This window comes from Hoplias malabaricus, chromosome 2, assembly GCF_029633855.1.
Source record: "Hoplias malabaricus isolate fHopMal1 chromosome 2, fHopMal1.hap1, whole genome shotgun sequence".
NCBI lineage: Eukaryota > Metazoa > Chordata > Actinopteri > Characiformes > Erythrinidae > Hoplias > Hoplias malabaricus.
In genome coordinates, this window is record NC_089801.1 from 20,714,934 (window position 1) to 20,742,558 (window position 27,625).

Below are 27,625 nucleotides of genomic sequence, written 5' to 3' on the forward strand. Positions count from 1 at the left end.
AGCCATGCTTTCCTCAGTTCTCAGTTATCCTCTTATATGCCCAGGAGCCTTCAGCTCCTTCAGGCTTCCATTCCTCATTCCTATAACTTAAGAATATCTTGGGCAGTCTCCCTTGTTTTCCATGTAATTATCACGTAATGATGTAATTGAGTAATTAACACACAATAATCCTGTTATTTTAAATAGTTAAATCCTTTAATCGCAGGCATTAATTAGTCAGGGATGCCCTCGTTTCTTGGTGATCAAGAGACAATGCTCTTGTCCTTTGTAATCATTCTCCACACAAGTTGTATGTCCTCTGTTTGTATAACAATGTTTTGTCTGTCCTCTTTGCATCTATTTACATTAGTCTTGTAATGGCAGTTTTACAATATGTAACCTTTTTATATTATGCCAAACAAACATTAAATGTCAGCATGTGTTGATTGTAACCAGCCCTTGGATGTCTAGAAAGGTTCTATATAAGTGCAACTATAAATAAAAATATAAGACTGAATTGTAGCTCTAATGAAAATACACAGGAAAACTTTCATTCAAGCTCAAATTAAATACTACTTTAATTTTACTTTTATATTTAGTGCATTAATATTTAATAGGTTTGCTGTTGTGCTCTGTTCTCTGGTGTCATGGTGTAGTCTAGTTCTCAGAAAGGAGCTGTGTATTTATTTTAAATATATGTAAATTCAAGTTAATGTTTTTGGGTCATTTTTATTGGTTGATAATTCTGAAAGAAATGAAGCATAAAATCAGGCTTGAAAGTACAATCTATTCAATCTCAGAATTACTTTTCAGATTTTAATGATTAAAAGTTTATTTTTATTCTGGAACTAATCTAAATTCTAGTCATTATTAGAGTTGAAGTGTGGACCCCCAAACACACTCTTTAAAAGGTTTAAAAGGTTAATGGAGCCCAAATCTGCTGAACTCCACTTCGCCTGCTGTTCAGCTACATATTGTTAGGCCCGAGGCAAGAGCGTTCTCCACACTGGATTAGTCCAGGCCACTCTTTACTACCAGCCAGAGGACTCAAAATTGTTCCCTTTATATAATGTGCATCACCGTTTAATTGCTCACTTTTTCATACGGAGCTGGTGACAGTGATATTTCATGAAGTTTCAGATTACAGCAGATGGACAGATGTGTCTTTTGTAGGAAAATAGGGGAGGGATGCCCACACTTTTCCTCCTTTAAAGGCAACTGGGGGCATGTTGGCACAGTAACGTAAGGGAAGTCAGTTACTTAGAAGCATGGAGCAATGTGATATTATTCCTTGATCACAGTTCGATGATGTGTGAATTAAACATTGTGTTTGAAAGTAGAAGAGTTTGTTGAAACATGAAACCACATAGTGACTAAAATGAAATAAATGCAGACTCAATGCTGATGCAGAATGCAAATCCAATGTAAATATAATTAAATCACTTCAAAATGAATTATGCAATTACATAATTACAAACAACAGTGATAGTAATAAAGAATTGAAACAAACCATTTACCGACACTCAAACGCAACTTCATTTTTAAGAAACATTTCTATAAATCAGTTTGCAACAAAGAAAACTGTTGAACTACATAAAGGAACTCTCCATCTTACCACAAGGAACTTGCGTGCCATTTATTTCAGCTGTTAAAGGTTATAAAGTAGCATAGAAAATAGATTTCTTCTTTACACACCACAAATAATACAAAGCGATGCATCACATACATAGTCATCTTTCAAAACGTGACATGAAAAGAGCTGTGGACTGTCCAGTCTTGGCTACACGGCGCTTCAAGTGAAAAGATGAACCGGAATGTGTTACAGACAACCAAAAAGAAAAAAAGAAAGCAAAAAGGATTAAAATAAAGCAAAAACACAAAAAGTAGTCTTTTGATGTTTTTAATACACGGTTACCTGTACACATGAGGAAAATAAAACACTAAAATTAAACATTTGAAATTATAATATCCCTTTTCATTACGCAATGAAGTTAATACTAGATTCAATTTGTAACTAATCATTCATACATATATTAGATCACACAGAGTAGAAAGAAAAATAATTACTTAAAAAGTTATTAGCATCGGACTGTACATGAGTCCACAGTGTGTACTGGTTGGGGCATCAAGGGAGCTGGGTGGTACCAAATAAGACAACTTTGATCTTAATACTTAGAATATAAAAAACTACAATTAATACACAGATAGGAATCTGGAGGCTTAGCAGTCTTGAACGGTTTAAGTACAGAACATACATAAAAACCTATCATCTCTCATTTTGTCCATATATGAAGATGCAACATCAAATTTCAAATTACACATTCACGATCTTTGAAAAAAATTCAGTAAGAAAACAGAACAGAAAAACAGGGACAGTTTTCCTGCAAAAATGACTCCATGAAGAAAAAAGAAAAACGTCTTTGATTTAATTATATATTTATATATATTTAAATAAAGTATTTAGTCAAGTATCTGAGTGTACATACATAGTTTTACAAGATAGCAAAGGCAATAAACTCACAATATGCAAGACCCCCTTTTCCCATATCAGATCAAGGTAATACAAATTAGCCATTACATTTCCATATGCCTAGAAAAAAAAATAAAAATAAAAAAAAAAACCCTAAAGAACTACAAGTTAAACGTCTGTCAAAATATTAGCGAAATCCATCTTTGTTTCAAATATGAAATAAGATATTGCACCTTTTTTTAAACCAGAGTACAATAAAATGACAATGAAAAACAGAATACAAAACACAAGAGGAATTAAATTAGGAATTGACTGCTATTTGCCAACATCACTCACCGTATTGTGTAACAAAAAAAAAAAAAAAAAAAAAAAAACATTTGCCTGTAACAAAACATCACAGTTTATCTCACTGAATTAAAATTGCTTTATGTAAAACGAAAAAAAAAAAAAAACATTTTTTTTTACACATTCTTAAAACATTTCATGACAAGAACAAAACAAAATATGTTCAAGACTGCTAAGCCCATAATTACGATTTTATTGCAACAGAACTAGAAAAAATAGATTATATTGCGATTGCTGAAATGTTACAATTCCGGGGTTCATTTTGGCTATTTCACTTGAATTAAAAAAAAAAAAAAGAACAGGAGAAAAAGAAAGAGGGGAGGAAAGGGTGAGGGACAAAAAAAAAAAAAAAAAAAAAAAAAAAAAAAAAAAAAAAAACACCCCTCTGGTTGTCCAAAAAGGATCCCGGAAATTGTTCATTCAAATAATGGTGTACACAAGTATTTAGTAACAATTTTTATGTTCCTGATTTAGAAATCTTTCTTTTTTCTTAAATTGTATAAGTCATTCTACAGCTAGTGTTTCTCACTAAGAAAAAAAAGTAAAAGTCTTCAAGGCGTTGCAAATCTAGAAACCTCTGTTACAAAAGGTTTGTTTCATCTTCTCAATCATTCAAAAATCTTCAACTAAAGGGTATCCGCTCTAATGATCCTGCGAGAGACAGAAATGAGAACTGCTGAAATATCCAGGTCACAATCGAACAGATTGTCTTAAATTGTAAGCTAATATATTGACCTCACTTTGCTTTGGTGATTGATTGTAAGACATGTTTGTGTGAGTACCTGAAGGCCTGGAGCCTGAGTCTGCTGAGCCCCCTGGCCGTAGTAAGCCCCTTGTTGTCTGTAGTACTCCACCCAGGCAGCGCTGTAGTCTGGAGGGGAGCTCTGCTGAGACCCAGGAGCTGCAGCCTGACCTGAGAAGGGAAGAATGAAAGAAAAGGATGATGGGAGTGACCATATACAAAGGGCATGTAAGACCTCAGTAATGGATTCCAATGGTTTCTAAAGGAAGTCATGTATGCATCACTTTCAACATATCAAAATCTTCATCTCCATAATACTGTCAATTTCTGCCACCAGTTTTATGCAGTTTCTCCAAACAAAGAAAACAATTGGCAGCTTGCTGAATTCCTTGGATAAATGCATCCAAAAAAGAAAATCTGAACGAACACACAAACTACTGCTAGTAAAATATAATAAAGAAAATAATTTATTTAACTGTTGTAACTGTCATTAAACTGGATATAGTCAATTTAGTTATTAAAATAAATAAGTAGATAGATAAACACCTCTCGTGTAGGTATCGTAACATTTAATATATAATGTGTTCATTAATGGAATTCAGCAATTAGCCATTTGCTGTGAAAGTGTGAGGTTAGATATCTATAGCACTGCTGATTACTGTACACGTCATTTAAAGCTTATAGTAGAGAACAAACTTACTTTGTTTCTTGTAATACTCCTCCCATGCTTTACTGTAGTCAGGAACGGTGCTCTGAGCTTGGCTTTGCTGACCTGGAGAAGACAAATAAAAGACAGACATCAGTACATTCAAACCTTAAGTCTGAATGCTGTAGTGCTCTGAGCATGATTTGAGTATCCCTGAGATTTAATTCTGTAAGACTGCTGCTAAAAGCGTCTATTATGCCATGTCAAGACATTTCAAATAACTCAATTCTGACATAAAAGAACATGACCAAACAGATAAATTTGGAGGTTTCCATTCAGCGCATGTCACAAACTAATTCTGAAAATGAATTAATAACCAAAGTGTTTAGCAGTACTTTTGGTTAATGGCAAAAATAGCAGAGCAAGTAACACTTGCCTAGCTTTTTGTAATACTGCTCCCACGCTTTGGAATAATCCATCTGCCCTGTCTGAGATCCATTGTGACCTGCAACGACAGAGACCAATAGCGTCACAGCAAAAAGGAAACCAACAAGTGATGCACATGAAAACAGTTTCCGTTCTTCTCTCGTTTCCGAGCAGTTATCAGCTAATAATGCCACAGAAGTTGTGAAATCTGTCAGAAAAGGGGCACAATGTTCATTTCAGTCTTAATTGCACAGGTCACATGTAGAAAGTTTCTCTATAAAGCAGATCTCTAAAATTTTGATGACTAATCAAGACTTCAGGAACAATGTGCACTATCATTTAAAAAAAAAAAACAAAAACAAAAAAAAAAACACTAAATTTAAATGAGGTCTCTCAACTTCAGCATATGACTGTAACTACATAATGATACCAAGGTATTTTTGTATGCATCATGCATCCTTAGTGAGAACATATTTACAGAACTGTGGAGTTACTCACTGGGGTCCTGCTGCCCCTGAGGCTGCCATGTCTGGTATGTAGCACCCCAACCTCCAGTCATGAAAGTCTGCGGTCCACTAGCATACCCAAGGAGGAAAAAGGGGGTGGGTGGGGGAAGCACAACGAACAACGTGTCAGTAAATGGCAACAGAACTGACAAAAACACAATCCACATAACTGGCAACATTGAAACTTATGGAGTGTGTGCCACTTGGCAAAGGAACTGAAACCTGAAGGCTTTCATGATAAAAATTTATTTCAAAATATTACAGTTTCTGTAGATATTCAGTGTTCTATAAAACCTGATTATATGCATCATGACGCGCAAAATACACTAAACACATTACAATATGTGAACACTATCTTCCCTTATATGTAAATGCATATAAATACATAATTAACCCACCACCTAACATGACCTAATTTATCACAGTAATTATAAAATAACACTTTAAAGAGATAAATGAGGCTCACTTCTGGTGTGGAGTAGCGGGTCCTTGGGTGAAAGGACTGAGGCTGAAGCTGCTGCTGCCCCCCAGCCCTGAGGCCTGGAAAACAGACAGATAGAATGAACAAACCAGGAGAGGTCACAGGTCACACACAGGTCCTAACGCACCCTATTAAGCTCTGCTGATTGATTGATAGTGGGCAGGATAAACCCTGGCTCTTACCAACGCGGCAAGCGTACCCCAAGACAAAAGAATCTGGGTTGAATTAAGACCACCTACTAGAGGGCCACAAACAGCAAGACAAATGGAAATTCTATAAGCATGCAACATACACTGACGTGGGGTATAAATCACTGACGACTATAGTAAATGTTCAAGATTTCCCCCATGTTTCAGATCAACTATTTTGGTGCAATAAAGCCAATATCAGCAAAAAGAGCTTTTAATTTCAGCAAAAAATTTGGATAAAGATTTTCTATTAAAATTAAACCTAATGCTTCAAAATCAAAGCCATCGCCATGTTCAGGCTCAAATCTTAAAACACCTATTTAAGACTTTGCTACAATCAAGCCCATGTTGACCACAAGTAAACATTACTTTGCCACCTCAGCTGGCATCAAACTACTCAGAAAAACCCACATCCTGAATCTCACAAGCTTTCACTTTCATTCTACTGCTTGAATTTGCCCAGTTCTATAAAGGATAAAATTCAAACTCAAATTCAAAACCTAGGAATCAGAAGGGCACATCTTGGAACTCTCATGGAAATGTCTTCAGAGCATTGTATCCCGAAATCATGCAATGGTCTATTTTCTAAATATGACAGTACTTTCATTTGTGGCAGCATCAATGGTGTCTAACAGATTGGCACGTATAGCTCAAGCTGATTGGTCGGGCAAAACCAGTCTACCATATTAATGCATCCATTCTGAAGAAATTGGTACATGTATAAACAGTAGTGTACAAATGCAGTGAAACTGAAGTGTACTGATATGAGGTGTAATTTATATAATGTATTTAGCCATCCAAATATTTGTCTATGGAACCTTGCTCAAGGTTTGTATTATGAATCCACAGTTCATACCCCAATCTTCTCGTCAATGAGCTGTCTGGCCATCTCCATCTGCTGCGGTGTTCCTCTGATGGAGAAGATGCGCACATTGGGATCAGTGTTGGGCGGAGGATTCCTCTGCAGCTCCACGTGAGCTCCAGACTGCTGGTTGATGTTCTTAATGGTCTCACCACCTGAGGATAAAATATTTAAAATGAATGAAAATCACTCCATATATTTTATATGTAATTACCTTTAATCACACAGCTCCAGGGCTCTTTGTTCAAACCCTGCCTTGGGCCACTTTTGGTTTGTGAAAATGTATAAAATTCACCAAAAACTTGCAAATATCACAAAAAAAAGAGGCGCATTAAAATGCTGAAAACGTGCAAAATAAATAAAATTAAATTTAAAAAAAGCAATGAAGGTGTTTTCCTAAATAAAATAATAATGAATTTTAGCTTGTTCTGTGTAGGCTACACAGTACCAGCCTCAGCACTGGACTGAACCATTGTCACTACAGCAACTGACATTTCCCCACCACTTCTTTCCTATCCATGCCTTAGGACCACTCTGTTTTCTTACCACCACTGCCAGATAAGATTCCTTTTTATGTGCATGTGTAGATTAGTGTACACATACAGCACTGCGCAGTCAAAGTCAAAGACCACACAGCAACAAAACAAAACTTGTCCAGGGTGTTTTATAACACTCATCTGCTTGTTTTGTTGGACCTGACCCAGTGTACAGGATCTTTGGCCAAATTCAGAGACTGCTTTCAAAAGATGCTTTTGGCATTCTCAAATGCTAAATACAGAGCTGGTCTGAAAAAATGCTATGAACTATGCACTGTCTGTTGCGTTTGCAAAATTGAAACAATACAATTAACAGTAACCCTTAACTAGAGGGTTAAAGCTTCAAGTAGTTCCTCATTGTTAGCACAGTTCAACTCCCCTCAGTCTAAATGTGATGCTGGTAAAGTTCAACCCTAACATATAAAAGGAGCCATGTGCAGTAAGGAGCTCCTGGGCTAATAGCACTTTTCATTTATTATTGTTTTAAACATATAACAAATCAAACTGCTCAGTCAATGGCAGACAATTTGTTTTCACAGAAAATGAGACAAGGAGCAACACTAAGAGACTGACATGGAATCAGTGTTAAAGAGGAAAAAAAAAAGTCTCCTCCGCAGCATAAGTGATAGACAAAATTAGAGCGTATCCTTCTCTGGATCCAGGCTTTTCTTCACCTTATGAAGGAAAAAGCTGAAGGGGGACATTGTCTCATGGTCCCCTGCCCAATGACAATGTCTTTAAAAGGTTTCCTGTGGGTGTGTGGGTGTGAGGGGAGGGTGGGTGTAAGGATGTCCCCAAAATCAATTACACGTTTGTTCACTTCGAGGTGACACCCGCTTGACCCAACACGACCCCAGGCTGAAAAAACCCCTCAATGAAGCTCCACCTACTTCGGACTCCTTGCCAAGGCCGATGGACTAGGCATGGGCCATTAAGCTATTGTCAAACAAATTTAACTTCTCTAATAATGAAGCCATTATGAGCTCTCCAAGCACGACAGAGAAATGAATAAAGACACTGACCGTTCAGTTCATGGACTAAGCCCGGTCCTGGCCAACACCCCAAGTCTTATTTGGGATGGGTTTATATATAGGGAATGCAGAAGAAGGGGTCTTAAAATGGCGTGAGAGTTTTGCTGGTGGTCTTAAATGCTCAGTGAAAAGGCTTACTTAAGCACTTAGAGGAAACAATGAAATGTGTGTCTCAGACCTGAGAGTTTAACAACTTGGGGAAACTGATGGGGGACGTTTTCATTATGTTTGACTACAGTCACTGCCCAAGCGCATGAGATTAGATGTGAAAGCTAGGTTTGTGCACATGAAAAGACACCCTAAAATAATAATTAAAAAAAAAAAAATAAAAAAATAAAAAATAAAATAAAATATTGCAAAGTATTTAATCACAGTAACAATAAAACTGTTACATTTTCAAGCTTTGGTGTGTATATTTCCTTCTCATTAGTACTTCAAACAAAACACTGCATAAATACTCTGATTACAAGGACACAGTACAAGTTATGTATGAAGGAGTTGATACTCTGAGTAAAATTAATGTCAGGGGGTTTTTGGTCAGTTTCTCAAATGTTAGAAATGCAAAACATTTATACATAGCTAAGCAGAGCCAAATTAACATACCAGCACCCACATTGTGATATAAATCACAGCTGGCAAGCGGAACACAATACAGGATCAGGAATAGTTGGTTTCACCTCCAAAACCCACTCTGTCACATGCTTATATTTTAAATCAAAGCAAGTTTTTTTTAACCCCTATGAATATTCCCCAAAATCCTTGACAGTGACGTAATTAGTCTCAGATGAGACAATTCCTTTCTAAATCATACTGGACACTGCTTTAAATATCACATGCAATTAGGCTGACTTTGTCAATTATTAATTAACAGTTCAAGATCTGATCATTTCAAAAAGCTGACATCACCAAAACAAAATGCATAGCAATCAAAGTTCATATGCTGAGAAAACACAAATCTGTCAGTTTTTGTGTTTTCACAGCCAGAAATAACAGACACAGTGTGCCATGTCATGCAATGCAGGTTTTAACTGAAGTAGATGATCTTGTATTGGGAAGCTTCAAGTGTTCATTTACCTTTTATGTCCATGAAATATTTTAAGTCTTTACAACTTTTTAATAAAAATGTGCAAAGCCACAAATCTGCAGGGAACCCTACCTTTGCCGATCACAAGGCCACACTTGTCTGCTGGTATCGTGTAAGTCACTTCCTGAAGTCCACCTGGCGCTCCCATGTTCCAGTCGCCTCTACCTCTTCCCCGGCCTCTCGATCCCAAGGGCCCCCCAAAACCATCACGCTCCTGAAGTGACAACAAGCCATGTTTCAGAGCAGACTACCTAAAGTCAACCTTACTTGACTTTCTGCTGATTTTGGCAAAGTTCACAAAGTATACTTAAAACAGTGACCTGTTGTACCTGTGCTGTGTGGACCAGCTCGTTGATGAGGTGAACCGCATGCTGACATCTGTCCGGCTGACCCATCACCTGAGCAATCCTGTCTGGGCTGATTCCATCATCTGAAACATTATATTAATACATTTTATTTATTGTACGTAGAGAGATTTGTTGATGTATGAAGCCAAAATACTTCATTGAGTGTCAAAACGTACTGACTTTTAGACATGCATCGTAAATCTCACACCAACTCAGTCGTCAGCAGTTTATTTTACACCAATTTGTACACATTTATTTGGCTGGACATATATAGACTTCATTAAATACAAGACTACGTTAAACACGAGACTAATGTTATTATTGGGAAACCTTGTAGAAACATACATAACCATACATAAAAGGTAATATATTAAAATATTATATATAAACATATAAAATAAAATATATAGAAATAATCTAAACTTATGAACACTTTTGCATACTCTTTAGACTTGGATTTATGATTTGGATGATGTCCCCAAGCCCTGTCCCCAAGAATCCTCAATTAAATTGAGATTCTGCACTCATTTAAACAGCGCTTCCACAAGTTATAACTATGAAAAATATGTTGTTTTTTTTTGGAAATTCCCTTACAATTTCACCCTTCATATTTGGAGCTGAGAGATGGTCCAATATGCAATACTGTCCTGTTTGGTATGTATAAATTGATTGATTGTATGTAAAGCTAGCCTTTGCTTCTTTTCAAACAGTTGCCTGCACATTATCACTTTAAGAACATGAAATGCCAAACCGCACCCTTTGCCAACAACGACTAACAATGTGCTGAGTGATTAGGATAGAGGGAAGGCCATCCTACTCTCCCTTCATCCCAGCTAGAGCCAGCATACTAGGGACACCCCCCTTCCTTGTCCACACTGACCTGGCTTGAACTGAATCCTCACACCAGCATCATTCTGGATCTTCTTTATCATTTCCCCGTTTCTGCCAATGACAATGCCCACTGCAAATCTAGGCACAGCCACCTAATCAGAAACATGGAGGAAAAACAGCTTCAAAATCAGTTTCACTGAATGAGGCCCTTTATGAGATTCAATATTCGCCTTGCTCTTACATCCAGGCTACTTCCTCCCAGTCTGGAACTGAAGTCTCCTCTACCAGTCCTGAAGTCTCCCTGGTCCTTTTCCCGGATGATCTCCACTACCAACTCCCGCGCTTGCTGAGAGACACAAAGTGTAAATCCAAGTTAGCCACAGAAAATGCTTAAGAAGGTTTTGTGGCTAAAACTAAAAGAAGGGTCACTGACAAGCATGAGGCATGTTATTTACCTGAACCTTAAAGGGATCTCCAGTGATTCTCAAAGGCTTGTCTGCTCCAGTGGGCATTGGGCCATCCTGAATCATGATCATCTTCACTCCTGTTCTCTCCTGAAGCCCACAGAAGAGATACAATAAGTTTTAATTAAGTAGAGCTCATTATCTATCACAATGAAATTATATTAATATCAGTCAGTCAAATCACACACACACAATTTGAAACTGCATCCTGCTAGTGTGAACATTTCTTGATGAAATTCAATTGCTTGGTTTAAAAGATATTTCAGAGCTATAAGATTTTGCTGTGATGAAAGATTAGTCCTAAACTGACAAACACCCTTGAAAAAAAAATTAAACATTTTTATTTTCTAAATTTCTGACTAAACAAATCACAGGATAGGCCTGGTCCAAGCTTGTCTGTATGTAATTAAGTTTGTATTTAAAAGTATTAGTCAGCTATTGAAAATGTTCACTTGAGAGGGGGAGGGGACAATTAATAAAAAAAAAAATTTAAAAAAAAAAACAACACAACATCCTACCTGAAGTTGTTTAATTGTGTCGCCTCCTTTACCAATGACTAGGCCCACTTTGCTGGCGGGGATCAGGATCTCCTGTATGGCACTGTTGCCATCCATCTCGCTGTGGAAGCCTGGTCCATTCCGACACCGGTCCACAATCTGACCAAGCAGTCGCTTCGCCTGCCTGATGGACACAATCAGCAGAGAAATCAGAACCAGAGCACTGTACTCCAGAGAAGTACAGACAGAAATAGGGGAAAAGTGTTTACGGTACATTTACTATAAACATTAAAAAAAAAAAAAGGTTGGGAAAGGCAAAACACCTGTCACAGCATTAAATATATAGGACATGAATATGTCCCACTGTCTTTAAAAAAAAGCATGGCAAACACTGAAAAAAAATGGTTATGGAAAAAAATAAAACTAATAAAATAAATACTAAATGAAGCATGTTAAAAGTTTCCCCAAAGTTCTTCATGAGTGTTTGTGTGTCACAATAGTTCAAGGAGTAATCAAATCATGTAGACTGAAAATGTAACATTACTAAGAACAGGGCTGTTATTAGTATTTATTTGTCCCAAAGGAGTGTTCTGCAGTAAAGCAGATTGGGATAGACAGTTAAAAATCATATTGATTTGATATATATATATATAGCCAAAAGTATTCAGTTGTCTGCCTTTGCATGCATATGAACTTGAATGACATCTCATTCTTAACCCATGGGTTTTAATATGATGTCGGCCCAGTTTCAACTCTTCTGGAAAGGCACTGATGTTGGATAAGAAGGCCTGGCCTGCTGTCTCTGATCTAATTCACCCCAAAGGTGTTCTGTCAAGTTGAGGTCAGGGCTCTATGCAGACTAGTCAAGCTCTGAGTGAGTTCCACACCAAACTTTCTCATCCTTGTCTTTATGAACCTTGCTTTGTGCACTGGTGCACAGTCATGTTGGAACATGAAGCATTAATAGTTATTTTCACTGGAACTAAGGGGCCAAGCCCAACTCCTAAAAAACACCACCACACCATAATCCACACTCTACCAAATGTACACTTGGTATGATGCAGTAAGGCAAGTACCATTTCTCTGGAAACAACCAAACCCAGGCTCATCCATCGCATTTACAGAAGAGTTTTCTGGCACTCCAGAGAACGTCTCCACTGCCGTATACTCCAATGGTGGCGTGCTTTACACTACTGCATCTGATGCTTTGCAATGCTCATGAAAACCCATTCCATGAAGCTCTCTACACACTGTTCTTGAGCTAATCTGAAGGCCACATGAAATTTGGAGGTCTGTAGACTCTGGGCCAGGTGTGCAGAGGTCGACACCTTTCTGCAATTTGCTGTCATTTCTAATCGCTGCCACTCTTTCATAATACTACTGACAGTTGATTGTGGTATATTTAATAGCAAGGAACTTACATGACTGGATTTGTAACAAATAACATAAGGTGGTATCTTATCAGAGTAACACTCTGGAATTCACAGAGTTCCTGAGAGCGTCCCATTCTGCGTGCCTAGGTGCTTGCATTTCTACACCTGTGGCTTGGTAAACCAGCAATGATTTAGATTGGTGAATGAATACTTTTGGTTATACATAAACAAAAAAAATGCCTATTATATATAAATTATTCCCATCACTTTAAAAGTAACTTTACCTGCATTCATTATGCATGAATTTATGAACATGCAATTATGCCCTACATCTGTATCCACCTACCCCTCAATCACTAACCTGTATCTTGAGCTATATTTAAAGCCCTGCCACTTTAGATTGACAGGATTTGATGGTTAGGCATATGATGTAAAAATCCTGGCTGCTATTCCCATGTTTCAATCCTTATTTATTTATTTATTTATTTATTTATTTTTAAAACACTTCTAGGACATAAGCAATACATGCAAATGTTTACAAGGTTAAACACTCCTATTTTATTGGAGGGGCTCTTTAAAACTCTTGATTGTACACATCCACATAGAATTAATAATCAGAGTTTTAAGAACTGACTACTGAGACTATGTTCAAATGTTTAAAATTATGTTTTAAATCATAGGCCACAATGTTCTTATAAAAGCCCTAATGTTAGGGTTTTTTAAATATTGCTGCTTTTCAACACGAGCTGGCTTATTTCTTTCATACAGAGCAAAAATCACAAACAGCTACATTACAGAATGCCTTAAAATAGTGAGAGCTTACTCAATGCTCTCTGGACTCCCAGTCAAGGTGCAAGGCCGGTCAATCATACCTCCACTGTCTATAGGAGCAACACACAAAACACAGTTTACGACAAAAAAAAACAAACAAAAAAAAAAACAAAAACAAAACTTACCTACAACAAACAGATACAGTCAAAACACACAGAAAAGAAATAAAAATATACAAAAGCAAAAAGGAGAAAAATGAAAGTGTCTAGCCAGGGAAATAACTTCATTTCTTATCTCTAAACGTGAATGGGGAGCTTATCTGCATGTGATTTACATGAATGAAATGTGGCATCTGTGTAGGGGTTGGAATCAAAGTAATAAAACGACACCCACCAGCAGCAATCTGGATCTTACAGCCCGATTCCAACTGGATTCTAGTGATCTGTTCGCCGCCTCTTCCAATTACTGGAAAACAACAGAACATGAATGAGAATAAGAAACAAGGCTGTTAAGATAGTGATTTTACAAATGTTGTGAAGAAACAAAATAGTTTATAAATTCTCTTTAAGATAATTACCCCCCAAAAAATAACCTTTTGAAAGTTAGAAACACATGGCATTTTCTCAAAACATACTGCTTACTCTACACAGTCCTTACATGAGAAATAAGCAGAAAAAAACCCTGCTTTTGGCAAATCTAGAAATGCAACACATAACACATTTATATTGAACTTGGAGCATAGCCTGACCTGTAAGTGATGCAACAGTGTTACAGTACAGCAACATATCAGTAACTAAAACAGCTTGTTTCACAATGTTGACGTCAATTTACGAACAATGTCTGTATTGCAGACCCAAACCCAATACTTACTGAAGCCCACCATCTTATCAGGCACTTTAAAGTCTTCTGTCATTATAGCCCTGGAAGTAAATGAAAACAAATTATTATTATTATTATTTTTATTTTTATTTTTTTTTTTGCTGTAATACATAACATTTTTCAATGTTTTCTTAAACATTTCTAAAACAACATTTTCATTTTTCTTAAAGAAGTTCTAAACATTATGTTCTTGGTTTGAAATTTGCTGTTACACACAGGGTACAAATAAATGTTCATCTTAGCAGCAGTATCAAAAATCGCATAGGAAACATACAAAAGTCCAAACTGTAATAATAATAAATAATTACATATGCACTGAAATTGTGGCCATCAAAAATGCATGTTTTACACAATCAAAAAAGTGAAAAGAGAAAATGGCCAAGAATCAGCAATTAATAACCAAGGAGTATTGCAGCATTTAAGGTGAAATGATTAAACATTCCATGATCATAACTGTTTCCTTTTGTTGACAATAATAGAGGAATAATTTTAGAGAAAGCCTATTTAATGTATTCCCAAGTTCAGCTTAATGTGTTCCAAATTTCAGTTTTCATTCTGGGCAAGAATTTTCACTTCCATGTATCAATACAAACAACCCGCATAAACAACTTCAGTACATTTTGTCAGGAAAGATATCTATGTGATGTCAGTTTGTTGCATCTCATAGAAACAACTGTGTATTAACTGAAAGTTACCAGAATGTGTGGGTGGTAAGAAATGTATTACATTTATACAATTTACAGTATTAAGTTACTAAGTTTAAAGTTCATTAAAAGTGTTTGTATGTGGCTCTAACTCACCTTGGATGTACCATTGCCCCAAGCTGGGTGCCTACTTTGGGTGTTGGTTAGGGGCGGGGGGAGAGAAAAAAGTGCTAAGGTTATTAAAAAAGACATGTATTTTAACTTTACAAAGCAAACCAAAATCTTATTTTTACTGCAAAAATACACAGGCTCCTGTTTGCCATGACTGAATAAAAACCTAGTAATAAATCCTCCTCTACATTTATATCGAGAGAGAGAGAGAAATGAAACCAAGAAAGATGAATGAGAAGAGAATGACAGTTAGATATAAAGAATGGCAGAGAGAAAAAAAAGAATAAAAGAGAAAAGGAAGCATGCGTGGGGAGGAAGAGTGAGAGACAGAGAGACAAGAACAGAGAGAAAGAGTTTCCAAATGTTGACTGGAAATTATTTTGTCGTTCACTTTTTTCCCTCTCACACACGATACCGACAGTGATGAGAGGAGACAGCAGAGAACTGTGTTTCCGCTTGTGTGTGCCATCAAACTCGCACAGGAAAATTTCACTCTAAAGTGAGGGAATCACTTTACACACAGATCAAAACAAATCACAATAAAACTTATTCAGCACTGAGCAGAGAGATGGTCTTTAGAGTTTGAAAGAAGTTACGCTGTAGACATAGCAACAGAGGTGGGAAGAGTCACATAAGGCTTTACTCAAGCTGAAGTATTCCAACTTGGGCAAATGTACCTTCCCAACCACAGCTGGAGTACTTTCTCATTCTGTAGGACACCTTTCAACGTCCTGCCTCAGCACAGGAATCGAACTGTTTACCACTCCATATTATTCTTGGGCCATTTAAATTTATAATAAAAAGCAAAACTTCAACTTTAGTGGTGTGACTCAAACACAAAGCAGCTCAGCAACTAAACCAGGGTGTTTACAGGTGTAATCAAGTTCAACTTTAAATTTTAATCATTTCAAATTAAATTTAAAGACAGGTACATTGTAAATACACACTCAAGTAAACACATCGACCCTCTAAAGATTAAGAACCATTGCTTGATTCATTGCCCTAAGTTTGAAACACCTATGGCCTTAACCAACACAAGTAGTCATTATTCTCATGGCATTTGTTGCTAAATTTGCATTTACTCGCATTTCCAAAAAAAGACCAGTAGGCAGGGTATACAGACACCTTTTCGCTGGTACAATATATGACTATATTTATAAATTTCAGTCCTATCTAACCTAAATTTGATAGTTTTTTTTTTTTTAATACTTTTAGAAAGATCTTCTATTAATGTATTTAAGCTATCAGCCAAGAGTTTAAAAGCAATCAATTTAAACACACAATTTGGTTTAAAAAAAATTAAAGAATCTACAGACTAAAAAGACTAATTTGGAAAGTACAAATTCATTAAAAGTTTAGTTAAAATACATGAATTTGAACCAAAGTTCCTAGTTTCTACCAGTACATTACTTAAATTTGGATACAAAAGCCTACATTAATTTAATATCAGATAACTTTATGGTGATCTGTTTCAGGGGTGTACTATTCTTATCGGCGGTTTTGCACTTTTCATATCAGTGGCTTTGGCTGTTTTTAAAATGCCATTTACTATTGTGTTTCTTGAAGCTACAGCTGAAGTAGACCACATCATTATGTTTACTTACATTTGCTTACTGCAAAACATTTTAACTAGGATACAAGTTAATCATATATACAGTTTTCCATATAAGGGCATGAGCTTCTGTCCTTCAGCACCTGCCTGTGTTTGCCTTGTGCTTTAAGAGAACCGTAAATAAGGACCCTATGCATGCTTTTAGAATTGATTTTGTAGCTTGCTGTGCAACTCACAGAGAACCCTCACTTCCTGAGACCAATGCACTCAGGGCTTCTGAGGCTTTTTTTTTGCTTCCCATGATACTGAGAATTTAAAGAAAACATATCTTTAAAACGGTGCACCAGTTTCAGGACATGGATGTCCTTACAATGACACAGACTGTGCTGAGGCCTAACAGTTAATGTACTTTGTGCTTGGAGGTGTAATCCTCCCCTGAAATAACACTAGCTGAGGAGCTCTGTCTTTCTCAAAGCATGTGCCACACATATCTAAACCCACACACACACACGTGCACACAAACGAGCGCGGTGACCAAGAAAACCCCAAGACAGTCTCTGTGCAGAGTTCACAGCACCATGTGAACAGAGTGAATTTCATTTTTTCAGCTCTTTAAGATTTCACGTTGTCTCTGTTCAATCAATTTAGATCAGCATGAGGTACACTTAGACAAAGCTTTTGCCAAGCAACATGGCAGAGATTTTAATCTCTAACACTGACGACATTTGCACAGATAAGCTACGTGCGATAACAAAACAGAAAGCCAATTCCAATCAACACAATCCTAGGTGAGAAATATAAAGACATGTTAGTAATAAATTACATCACAATATGGTTCTATTATATATACATACACTGAATCATCACTGGAGAAGAAAAACCTACACTCATTTTCTGTTTCATCAGCTCCACTGATCAGACAGGATCACTTAGTAGTCCAGCTGTTTCTCTGCATGCTTTCATTTCACCCTGCTTTTGTCAGGAACCCCACAAGACCACAAAGCAGAGCAGGTAAGAAGTGGGTGGTGGACAATTCAGTGCTGCAATGACACTGACGTGGTGGTGTTGTGTTAGTACGAGTGGATCAGACACAGCAGTGCTGCTCGAGATTTTAAAGCTCTCAATGTCACAGCTGGACTGAGAAGAGACTACCAACCCAAAACATCCTGCCACTAGCATCCTGTGTCCACTGACGAAGGACTAGAGGACAACCAACACACAGTGTGCGTCGACAGATGAACTACAGTCTCTGACTTTACATCTACAAGGTGGACCAACGTGGGAGGTGTGTCTAAGAGTGGACACAGGGTTTAAAAATTCCAGGAGCACTGCTGTGTCTGATCCATTTGTAACAGCACAACACAAACTAACCCCACCACATCAATGTCACTGCAGCAATGAGAATGAACCACTGCCCAAATCATGCATGCTCTATGAGGGTTCTGACCAGTGAAGAGTAGTGTGAAATCGGGATGATAAAATAAGCAGAGAAATGTAGAACTACAACATGCTCCTGTATGGTCAGTGGAGCTGATAAAATGAACAATGAGTGTAGATACAGGGTAGATGTCCCTAATCCAGTGAATCTATAGACTAACATCATATCACTTTATAGAGGCCAATATATACCCACAGAGAGACCAACAAACACCATACTTTTGTAGTTTTAGCACATAAAAGTGAAACGTACCTCCTTCATCTAGGGATCGTTTCTGACCTCCGTAGCCATAGAGGGAAGGGTCCACAACAGGGGACGTGTGGTTCAGATGAGTCATCTGCTCTCCCCCCATTTTAGCTGCAATCTGAAAGAGAAACAGAGAAAGAAAGAAAAAGTTTGATTAGCACAATATAAAAACACATCAGAAATCACCACATTTAGAGAAAAAGCATCTTCACCTACATTTGTGCTTACAGAACATCTGCCACTAAATTTTAATTAAGGCGATAAAAATATAGCTATTTTTATACAACTAAGAATGCAATTTTGATTTCTGTTACAATGCACAAACTTTTAAACTATTGCCTTTCTTGCCATAGTTACAGATTCTATCAGTGGCGATCGTTTGCTCACTTTTCATAAAAAAAAAAAATCATGCTGCTTCCGATCTACAATTAGCCATTCACCATCACAGATGGCTGCCATTCGAGAGAGAAAAAGCAGACACAAAAAGAGTGCACTTCTCCATTCTTTTCCATGTCATCTTGCGTTGTCCATTGAAAAGTATAGCCTTTCAGAAAATTGCACAAAATTGAGATGTCTGCCTGGCGGCCCTATTGATGCGTTTTTTTTTTTTTTTACCCACCCCCCATCGGGGAGGGAGGATCAAAATATAATATGCTCAATTAGTGCCTCCCAATTAGAGATTTCCATCACCTCTGGGGTGTCTAAACCCGTCAACACTGCATGATACAGGAGAGAAGGTAGGAAGTAGAAAATATAAAGACGAAGGGGGGGAAAAAAAAAAAAAAACCCACAGAACATGAGAAAGAGAATACAGGAGAAGAGAATGAGTGAGTGAGAGAACAGAAAACATGAAATAACTGAGTGAAGGAAAGAGTGACCAAGTGTAAAAGTGGGGAAAGAGCACAACAGGCACAGGACAAGAAAGATGGGGGCGAAAAAAAAAAAAAAGGGGGGGGGGGGGGGTAGTTGACATCGCAAAAAAGACAGACTGGGAAGGGGGAATGTGAGCGAGTGGGCTAGCTCCACCTCTTCCCTCTAGCAAAACCCTCTTTCTGGGGAATGCTGGGGAGGAATGTGAGTAATGTGTGTGGATAAATCAGCTTCACAGGGAAAAGTCTCCGCTCTGAGCAGGACGAGGTAAACACTTGCCAGAGGAATTCAGAACCAACAACTGGACACTTGTTGCCCCGTTGTTGGTATGCACTTAAGGGTAGGCGATATGGCAAAAATATAATACCTTTATATTTAAAAGATTATTTCAAGTTTAATAAAAAATGTATCTTAATTTAGTAATAAATAAATACATAAAATAAGATGATGTCATTAATGTGACGAGATGTAGTAGCTACTTGTTACTATATGGTTTAGGCAGCTAGTAAACACTGGTTGTTATATATATGCTTGTTTCACAAGTACATGCCTCTACAGGGCGAGTCAAAAGTGGCAGGACACGCTTTTATCTGAACACCCAGCATATAGTGGGTGAGGGGCTTATCTTGAAAGCTGCCATATTGGATCAACGACAAGTTTTTCCCCAATGAGAAGGTGGTCATGTAGCATTTCAAAGAATTAAAAAGATGTCCTGCAAACTTTTGACTCACCCTGTACCAGCACTGATACTGGAAGCACCAATACCCATGATATTTATCACATTAGTCATTGCCCCCCATTGTAAATGAAGAGATTCAATGTAATAAGTCTTTCAAATATTTCAAATAAACCAGTAATAATCATTCAGCAACTTTCTGTCCAATTGATTTTCAGAATGCCATGTTGCACGTATATAGTATATACAATGTAATATGTAAATATTTACCGTAACCATTTACAACTACGTAAAAATAAATATTCCCATTTAGTAATCCAAATTATTATATATCCCCAATGGTCCATGACAAAAAAAATTAAGAAATGACCAAATGTGTGTTATTTGTCATTTTTACATAAATTATGTGAAGTGCATTCCATGATACACTTAAACATGTATGTATTTTTTCTAATATTTCATTGTGATCATTTATGACAACCAGTGAGTCAGCTCATGCTCGTGGGCGCTACTACTAAGAAACAGGTGTGGTGCCTTAACAACAGTAAGCAAAATAAGGCCTTTAATTATAGCCAGGTACAGAGAATCTCAGAGCTGTACAATGCATCTGTTATTAATCAGTATTGAGATACTGGCAGCACAGATAACAGAATAGTGTCGCTGTCTAACAAACCTGCATCTAGCGAAGAGTAACTAACAGAAGCCAAAAAGTATGTGTGTCTCACTATATGTAAAAAGTAAATGTGCATCCTAGTGGTTTGTTAAAAATAAATAAAACATCTATATAGGTTATTCATTTGGGGGGGGGACGACAATGTGCTAGAGGGTCTTAGTAATGTAACCTGAATCATGCCAACAGTGACACACTTCTAAACATTAACTGTTTTAACTCAATGTTTATGATCCAAATTAGATCTTTTGTCGTCATGTTTGACTTTTGTTTCCCCCCATAAACAATCGAGTGGTGTGATAGGCAGTTAGTCCTGTGCTTTATTACATTTATTTGATAAAATATTAAAATTTATTCTTATCAAAAATATTAATTTAGTTTAGTATTTCTTATTCTGCAATGTACTACCAAAAGAAATAAACAATCACAATATTAATATTAGACTGGTGAAACCACAGTGTGACTCACCCACACAACTTTCACTACCCCAATAACTGAGAATATTTCACACTCAGATTTGATAAAAGATATTAGAAATAATGTGGTACAAATTGTTTTGGTCAAAATAACTCGGGTCATTTTTTTTCCTGTAAATGATTCACCCACACCAGAGTTTCAGTATGCATTACTACAAAACCAAAAACCAGTATTCGGTCTGTACACACCATACTACAACCACTTTAAAATGTCTGGACTAAGCAGCAAAATTGCTGATTTGCATTGTACATGACTTAAATTTAGACATCAATATTTTGCAAAGTAATTAAGTTTGGTCTTTTGCACACGCCGTGCAACAGAGCTTTTTAAAGCACATTTTCATAATCAACTATATTGCATAACCACACTGGACTGTGACAGCTTTAAACAGCCTTGTGAGAACCTGTTGCGCTTCAAAAGACAGCATGAAGTACTGCCTCTGTGTTGAAGGTTATGTAACTTCTCCAGTGCTTCATGAACCACACCAAACACTAGCACCTGACACCACAATACACAAAGATAGCACCTGACCACAGCTTCTAACTACAAAGTGACAAATAAATGAGGCCTTGGGGCACTCCTTATGTAAACCAGTAGCCACGTTGTGTTTGGAGATGTTGTTTTCCATACAGGCCATAAATTCAGACCCTGATCCTGGCCCTATGCCCAGTTCTATTTTTTCCAAGCGGAGTTGATAAAAGCTAAATGTGCGAATGGCTGCTCTGCAGAACAGGCCTACACAGCACATGGATCAGAGAGGAAACCGCAGCCAAGTGGCATGGACGAAAACTTGAAAACACTGCTACAGGTGTCCGTCAGCCCAAGCCTGCATTCTGCTGATTTTGAAAGGGGAGGGAGGGAGAACGAGCAAGGATCCCCAACCAATATTCTGATAGTTGTTTAATAGTAAAATTCACAAATGTGTGGCCTAAGCTCGAAATGAATGCAAGGTGTGCATTTCACAGTATAATCAAGTATACGGTGTATACTTCAAGTATAATCATTAATTAAATTTTTTTTAATCCTGTATTCTGGATTAAGCACTGCTTAGGTATTAAAACTTGGCACTGTAATAAGTGTTTCCTTTTTTATTATATTATTATTTACATGTATTTGCATAAACCCAACAGACAAAAATGCACCCCACCTGTTTATGGGGAAGTTAAACATGGAAACTAATTCAAAAAATTGCAATCAACTAAATACACTGAGGACAAATATATAATGTATATGTGACATGTTTTAAATTCCTAAATCGTATTATGAACTAATTCTGTTCAGTGTACAGTTTTGCAATCTCTTAAAACAAAAATGTACAAGTTTACCAATACTGTTTAACAACTTTTTAAAATCAGAGGACCGTGGCTTAAACCAGAAATGGATAATACTGGATATGACTATAATTACAATCTAAAAACAGAAGCACTGTCTCATAACAGTCCTGTTTTTTTTTTTGGTTTTTTTTTGTAAATAAGATTTCTTTGTGTATATTTTCACCACTGTGCACTCTTTGAAATGGATTTGTTACTACTGACTTACATTTTTAATTTGGTATTCATTGCTGAAAACTTGTCAGAATACAAGGCAAAGTATTTTATGGCAGGTAAAGTCAATACTGGCAGCTTTACGGTCTCAGAATCAAAAGGTGAAAAGAAACCTCAGTGCTGTACTTTTAAACTGTAACAAGATACTAAAGTCAAGTCTTTTCAGATAGTGAAAACCCCTGAAGCTCTTCATAAAAGACACTCCAGTGACTCAAAACATATCAAAAGCTAAACACTGTGGATCAAAATATTAAAATTTAAAAACACAAATGCTGTTGGTGTTAAATAAGCAGAGGTCAAAATAACCAAAAAGGAGAGGGGTGGGGGGAGCATTTTACACTAGGCAACATTAACTTAAGTTGTCATTGTTAATAAATATTGACCACTCCCATATAATACCTTAATACATTTTCCTTTTACGATGAAACCTATGTACGTCATGAAAGTAAAAGAAAAGTAAACACATTTTATATCTGGAAAAAAAATGAATGACTGACAGGTATCAAGATACTCATTGTTGCTGCACTACTGTTTTACTGGTGGGTTCTATATGTTCCAACTTGTTCACAAACGTCAAAAAAAAAAGCCCTGACGTAACATGAAAATATACTGAAGCACTGAAAGCCATGTTATATATTCTCCATATCGTCTACCCTTAAGCACAACAGTGGAGGCGGCCCCCAATGGCCTGATACACACTTCTGGTTTTTCATGTTATGCAAGCACAAAGCTTACAAAGGTAGGTCTGACAGGATGCCACAGCAAAACTGCCTTCTTTGATTAAATATTAAATAAACTATATATACATAAATATAACGTTTTCTTGGCCTGTGCTTCCAGATAAAGGCCACTTACATTTAAACAAAATTAAAACTATAAATGCTGGCAACAAAATGAATGGCACTTCTCTTGTAAAGTCTTTTTTCATGTAAATTCCAATTTAATGATTTCTCCATAAATACACTATTAAGATGTACACAATGTCAATCCAAACACTTCTATCTAGAGAACATTACTGAGATATCTGAACAGGTTAATGTCTCAAAGTCTGCTCCTAGAAAGTTGTCACAATAAACGGTAATAAATCCATTGCAGGAAGCCTGAAAGGGATATTCAGAGCCTTTAGATACGAACCATAAATGTACTTTTTTCTATTATAATTGTGTTGATTTCATATGCCCAATTTAATCTCTATGACTTTTATTATGTTCTTTTATTTTTCACAGTTCTATAATGAAATCTCACACCTATTCACATCTCCTTCTGGAGAAAAGAATGTAATGTACTTTTAGGGAACACAACTGGACTTGAAAACCACTGTTGTACCTTTAAGGGTACATTTACAGTTTGTACCTTTAGTGACCAATAAATGTACACATATAGTACCTTTTTTTCCTAACAGTGTATGATTAGGTCTCAGTTTAAAATATTTTTAAAATCTATTTATGGCAGAAAGGAACAGGTAAGGCAGGTTCACCTGTGGTTTTCAAGGGTAAATAAAATGAAGGTTTATGTTGTAAGACTTCTGGTTCCCATCGCCATTACTGTAAAGAATCAGAACTGGTAACTTTTACTTTAAGTATAATAAAGCAAACCGTTCTGAATGACAGTGAGAGCTGAAAGATTAAATTGTGCAGAAATTAAGATTTTTTTGGAATTCCCCATTAAACTAAGACTTTAGTTCCACGTAAAAATTATGCACTCAAACAAGCTAAACCTCTAGATGAATCTTGGAGGTTCTTGTAAAGATGACACCATTGTGTTTCATTTATGTCATGGTTTTCGGACTCATGAATTCAAATTAATTTTTGAAACAGGTTTAAAGAAACCATTTTTACTATTTGGTAGAGATGTTAAAGACAAATGAACAAAAGTCTGTTTAACTCAGTGGTGGCTTCAACTGTATTTTTAAAACACTATTTAGCACAAAATAACTCTACAGACAGAACCTAAAGCTGGTTTAAGATCTTGTAGAAAGAAAAGCAATACCTTTAGCTTTTCTGTAAAACATGCTTATTGCCATATATCCACTTTACAATGAAACGTCTATTACATTTTTTCTGATCAAGAAAAAAATAAGTGTATATTTGTTAAAAATAAGTGTAATCCCCAACCAAGCCCTCATTCCTCACTTTTAAAATTCCTTCGAAAAGTAAACTGTACCATGAAACTGTAAAACTGTTGCACTCAAACACTGATAAAATGTTTAACTGCATTTTATGGGTCTTTAAATATGTAAATCTGTCGATATTGAGACTCATCCTAAAAAACAGGGGGGGAAAAAAAAAAAAAAAAAAAAAAAAAAAAAAAAAAAAAAAACATACATTACATATAGCTAAAATTGGTACAGAAAACTTTAGTGGTAAAGTTGTTAAGACTTTCTCATTGACATGGAACTTAAAAAAAACAAAATACATTTCACAATTAAATCTATATTAATATATACATTAATGACTGAAACAGTTGCACTCGATCACCCAAAAAAAAAAGGATTGTTGCAAGCATTTGAGACTTCATTTATGTTTTAATTGTGTGTTTTAACATCCTTGACAATAATTTTATAAAATCAGCGCATTTTTAAAACAAGTTTAAACACCCTCCTTGTTTCTGATGTAGGCCATACAGCAAATGACTTGTCAAGCAATTTCAGAGTTTTTCTAGAGTTGTAGTGCGTGCCCGTCATCTCCATCCTTTGGTACAAGACGGTCAGCATGATGTTCTTAAGCCAGTCTTTCTCATGTTCACTTTCTGATAAAATGAACAGCTTATTATCAAAAGCCTTTAGTTTTTCCTCATACAAATATTGAACCTGAAAAGTAGCAAGTCTTTTTCAAAATCATAATCTGAACTTAAACACTGCCTTGAGATTTGAGTGGGTGATAGACTTGTCCTTTAAATATATTTAGAGTCTATTCAGAATGTTGTAGTGTAAAATAAGCACCAATATTAAAAATCACTGACTATGGATTAACATATTTTAAGTTAAAATACTTTTACACGTGAAACGAGTGCCTTTAGATTTGGTAAAACTATGAGGTAAACTACCACTTCCCAGTCAGCTGGGAAGTGGTAGTCAGTTTTTCCCCGCGTAGACATGGAGCTTGACTGAGTGTGTCCTACTTTTAAACCTGCTTTAAACTTATCAGCCCCTTAACTTGTTACTTAAGTTAACTTCGGCGGCCTGCGACGGCTGGAGCTAATCGGTGCTAGCTCACATTTCAGCAGGCCTTAGCCCTGACACACTCCTTTATTCGACGATATCCAGGGCTCAACACGGCATTATTAAGCCTTTAAAACTTTGACAGGACGCTTATAATGAGCTCTGAAACTTGTTTGTGCGATGTAAACAACAATAAACTTCACATTTGATAGCGAAATATTAACTCAGAAAAGTTGACGCCTTCACAACAGCAAACACAAATGCAAACCTATCACGTGTTCACGCACTTTATTTCACCTAAGTGGCCGTTTACTTGGCCCAAAGTTAAGTTTACCGCCTGAAAAACACAAACAAACCAACGGAAATAAATAACACGGCTGTGTGTGGAAACTAGGCCACGCAGCCAAGTCAGCGCTAGCCTTATCCGCTAACGGCCCTAGCTCTCAAACTTCCAGGTTTCTCAACATTACAACAGGTTGCAGGCTCGAGTTCGGGTTCAGTTTTGGTTTCTAAACTACAACTAAATGCCTAAAAGTTACCAAAAAGCAGTGCAAGTCTTTTAAGGAGCTGTATTTTAAATTCTGAATTATATCTGGTCGACTTCTAGGCACATGTTGGCTTAATCTGGCCCACACTGTACATTAAACTGAAGTTGGCTTGAGTCGTACGCTCAATTCCACCTTAAATGCTGCAAGCTAACTGTTGTCTACTATTATCAATACTGCACGAATTGTAACCGTCTGATTTTGGTAACATATCTAAGGAAGCTGTAATTGCTCCCCTTATTAGAACTGTTCCGTTCTACCTTAAATGGCGCATGTTACACATGTTAAAGCTGCAGCATTTAAGGTGGAATGGGTAGATTCGAATAAGAAACCATTGCGTGTGGCTGCTGCTGTACTGGAACCACTGCGAGGAAAGCTGAAATAGTTCTCATAATGGAAATACTTCGTTCCACCTTAAACTGCGCATGTAATTACTAGATATTCCAGCTGCAGCGTTTAAGGTGGAACGGACAAATTCAACTAAGTAGCCACTGTGTGGCTTCTGCTACGTGTGGTTCCGTGTGTCAACGTGCGAGTCGATTTGACGAGCTTTGTGTGTGGCACGCCATATGTCTGCGTGTTTTAGGCCTGAAAAAGTTGATGGTGCACAAGTGGCACATTTTGGAGTTGGCATGTGGCCATGTGAAGTTTATTGTAGGTACAGAAAGAGTGGAAAAAGTGTGGAGCAAGCGCGCATGTGTACTGTCAAAGTGGAGAGGAAGAGTGTGAAAACCTTGGGATAAAAGTGCACACGTCTCACACTGGATTTTGCTGTAACGTTATTTTTGCACTAACGTGTGTTAAGTTAACCTCGCGCTGAATCCGTATGCGCGCACACGAGTGGCGTTATGTTTGCAGCCGGAGAGGGAGGGCAGGGGCTTTCTTAGTAAATTAACTTGCTGTTCTCGAAGGTAAAAGCTGTAACCTAGCCGTGTTTCGGCCCCGGCGGCCGGTCTGGAGATCGGCTCAGAGAGTCTGTTACCTGTCTAGCTCTGTGGAGCGCGTCGGCGAAACCGTCTCCCTTCATTCCAGGCTGAGAGACAGAGGCCTGTCCCTGCACCAGCTCCGCCGCCGCCATCATCATCCTCCTCCTCCTCCCCTCCTACAGAGGCTGAAAAAATAAAAAAAATAACAACCACCACCGCCACACACACACACAACGGAGGGAGAAGCG

General features: G+C 37.1%; 1 protein-coding gene across 3 annotated transcripts; it reads right to left on the reverse strand.

Annotated features, from left to right (window-relative positions):
• Nucleotides 1–1,408: 1,408 nt before the first annotated feature.
• Nucleotides 1,409–27,625, reverse strand: fubp3 (far upstream element (FUSE) binding protein 3). 3 transcript variants are annotated; one of them, XM_066658190.1, is made up of 19 exons: nt 27,434–27,625; nt 18,516–18,627; nt 15,259–15,289; nt 14,450–14,499; nt 13,973–14,044; nt 13,632–13,689; nt 11,457–11,619; nt 10,930–11,028; nt 10,716–10,820; nt 10,524–10,626; nt 9,626–9,726; nt 9,369–9,510; nt 6,640–6,800; nt 5,581–5,654; nt 5,107–5,183; nt 4,619–4,687; nt 4,237–4,308; nt 3,577–3,707; nt 1,409–3,445 (listed from the first exon to the last, which is right to left on the reverse strand). In XM_066658190.1, exons 1-19 carry the CDS (start codon nt 27,533–27,535, stop codon nt 3,437–3,439), a joined length of 1,731 nt encoding a protein of 576 aa, XP_066514287.1. In that variant the 5' UTR covers nt 27,536–27,625; the 3' UTR covers nt 1,409–3,436. The 3 variants fall into 3 exon arrangements, with proteins under 3 accessions (XP_066514287.1, XP_066514280.1, XP_066514295.1); XM_066658183.1 differs by having other exon boundaries at nt 15,259–15,292; nt 27,434–27,624; XM_066658198.1 differs by lacking the exon at nt 4,619–4,687 and having other exon boundaries at nt 15,259–15,292.

Coding starts and splice junctions, on each gene's coding strand:
- fubp3 (XM_066658183.1), bottom strand. CDS start 27,535: ATGATGATGGCGGCGGCGGAGCTGGTGCAGGGACAGGCCTCTGTCTCT. Junction 11,620..13,631: donor GGGAGTCCAGAGAGCATTGA/GTAAGCTCTCAC, acceptor TGTGTCCATCAG/GCAGGCGAAGCGACTGCTTG. Junction 4,688..5,106: donor TCAGGGGCAGCAGGACCCCA/GTGAGTAACTCC, acceptor CTGTCGTTGCAG/GTCACAATGGATCTCAGACA.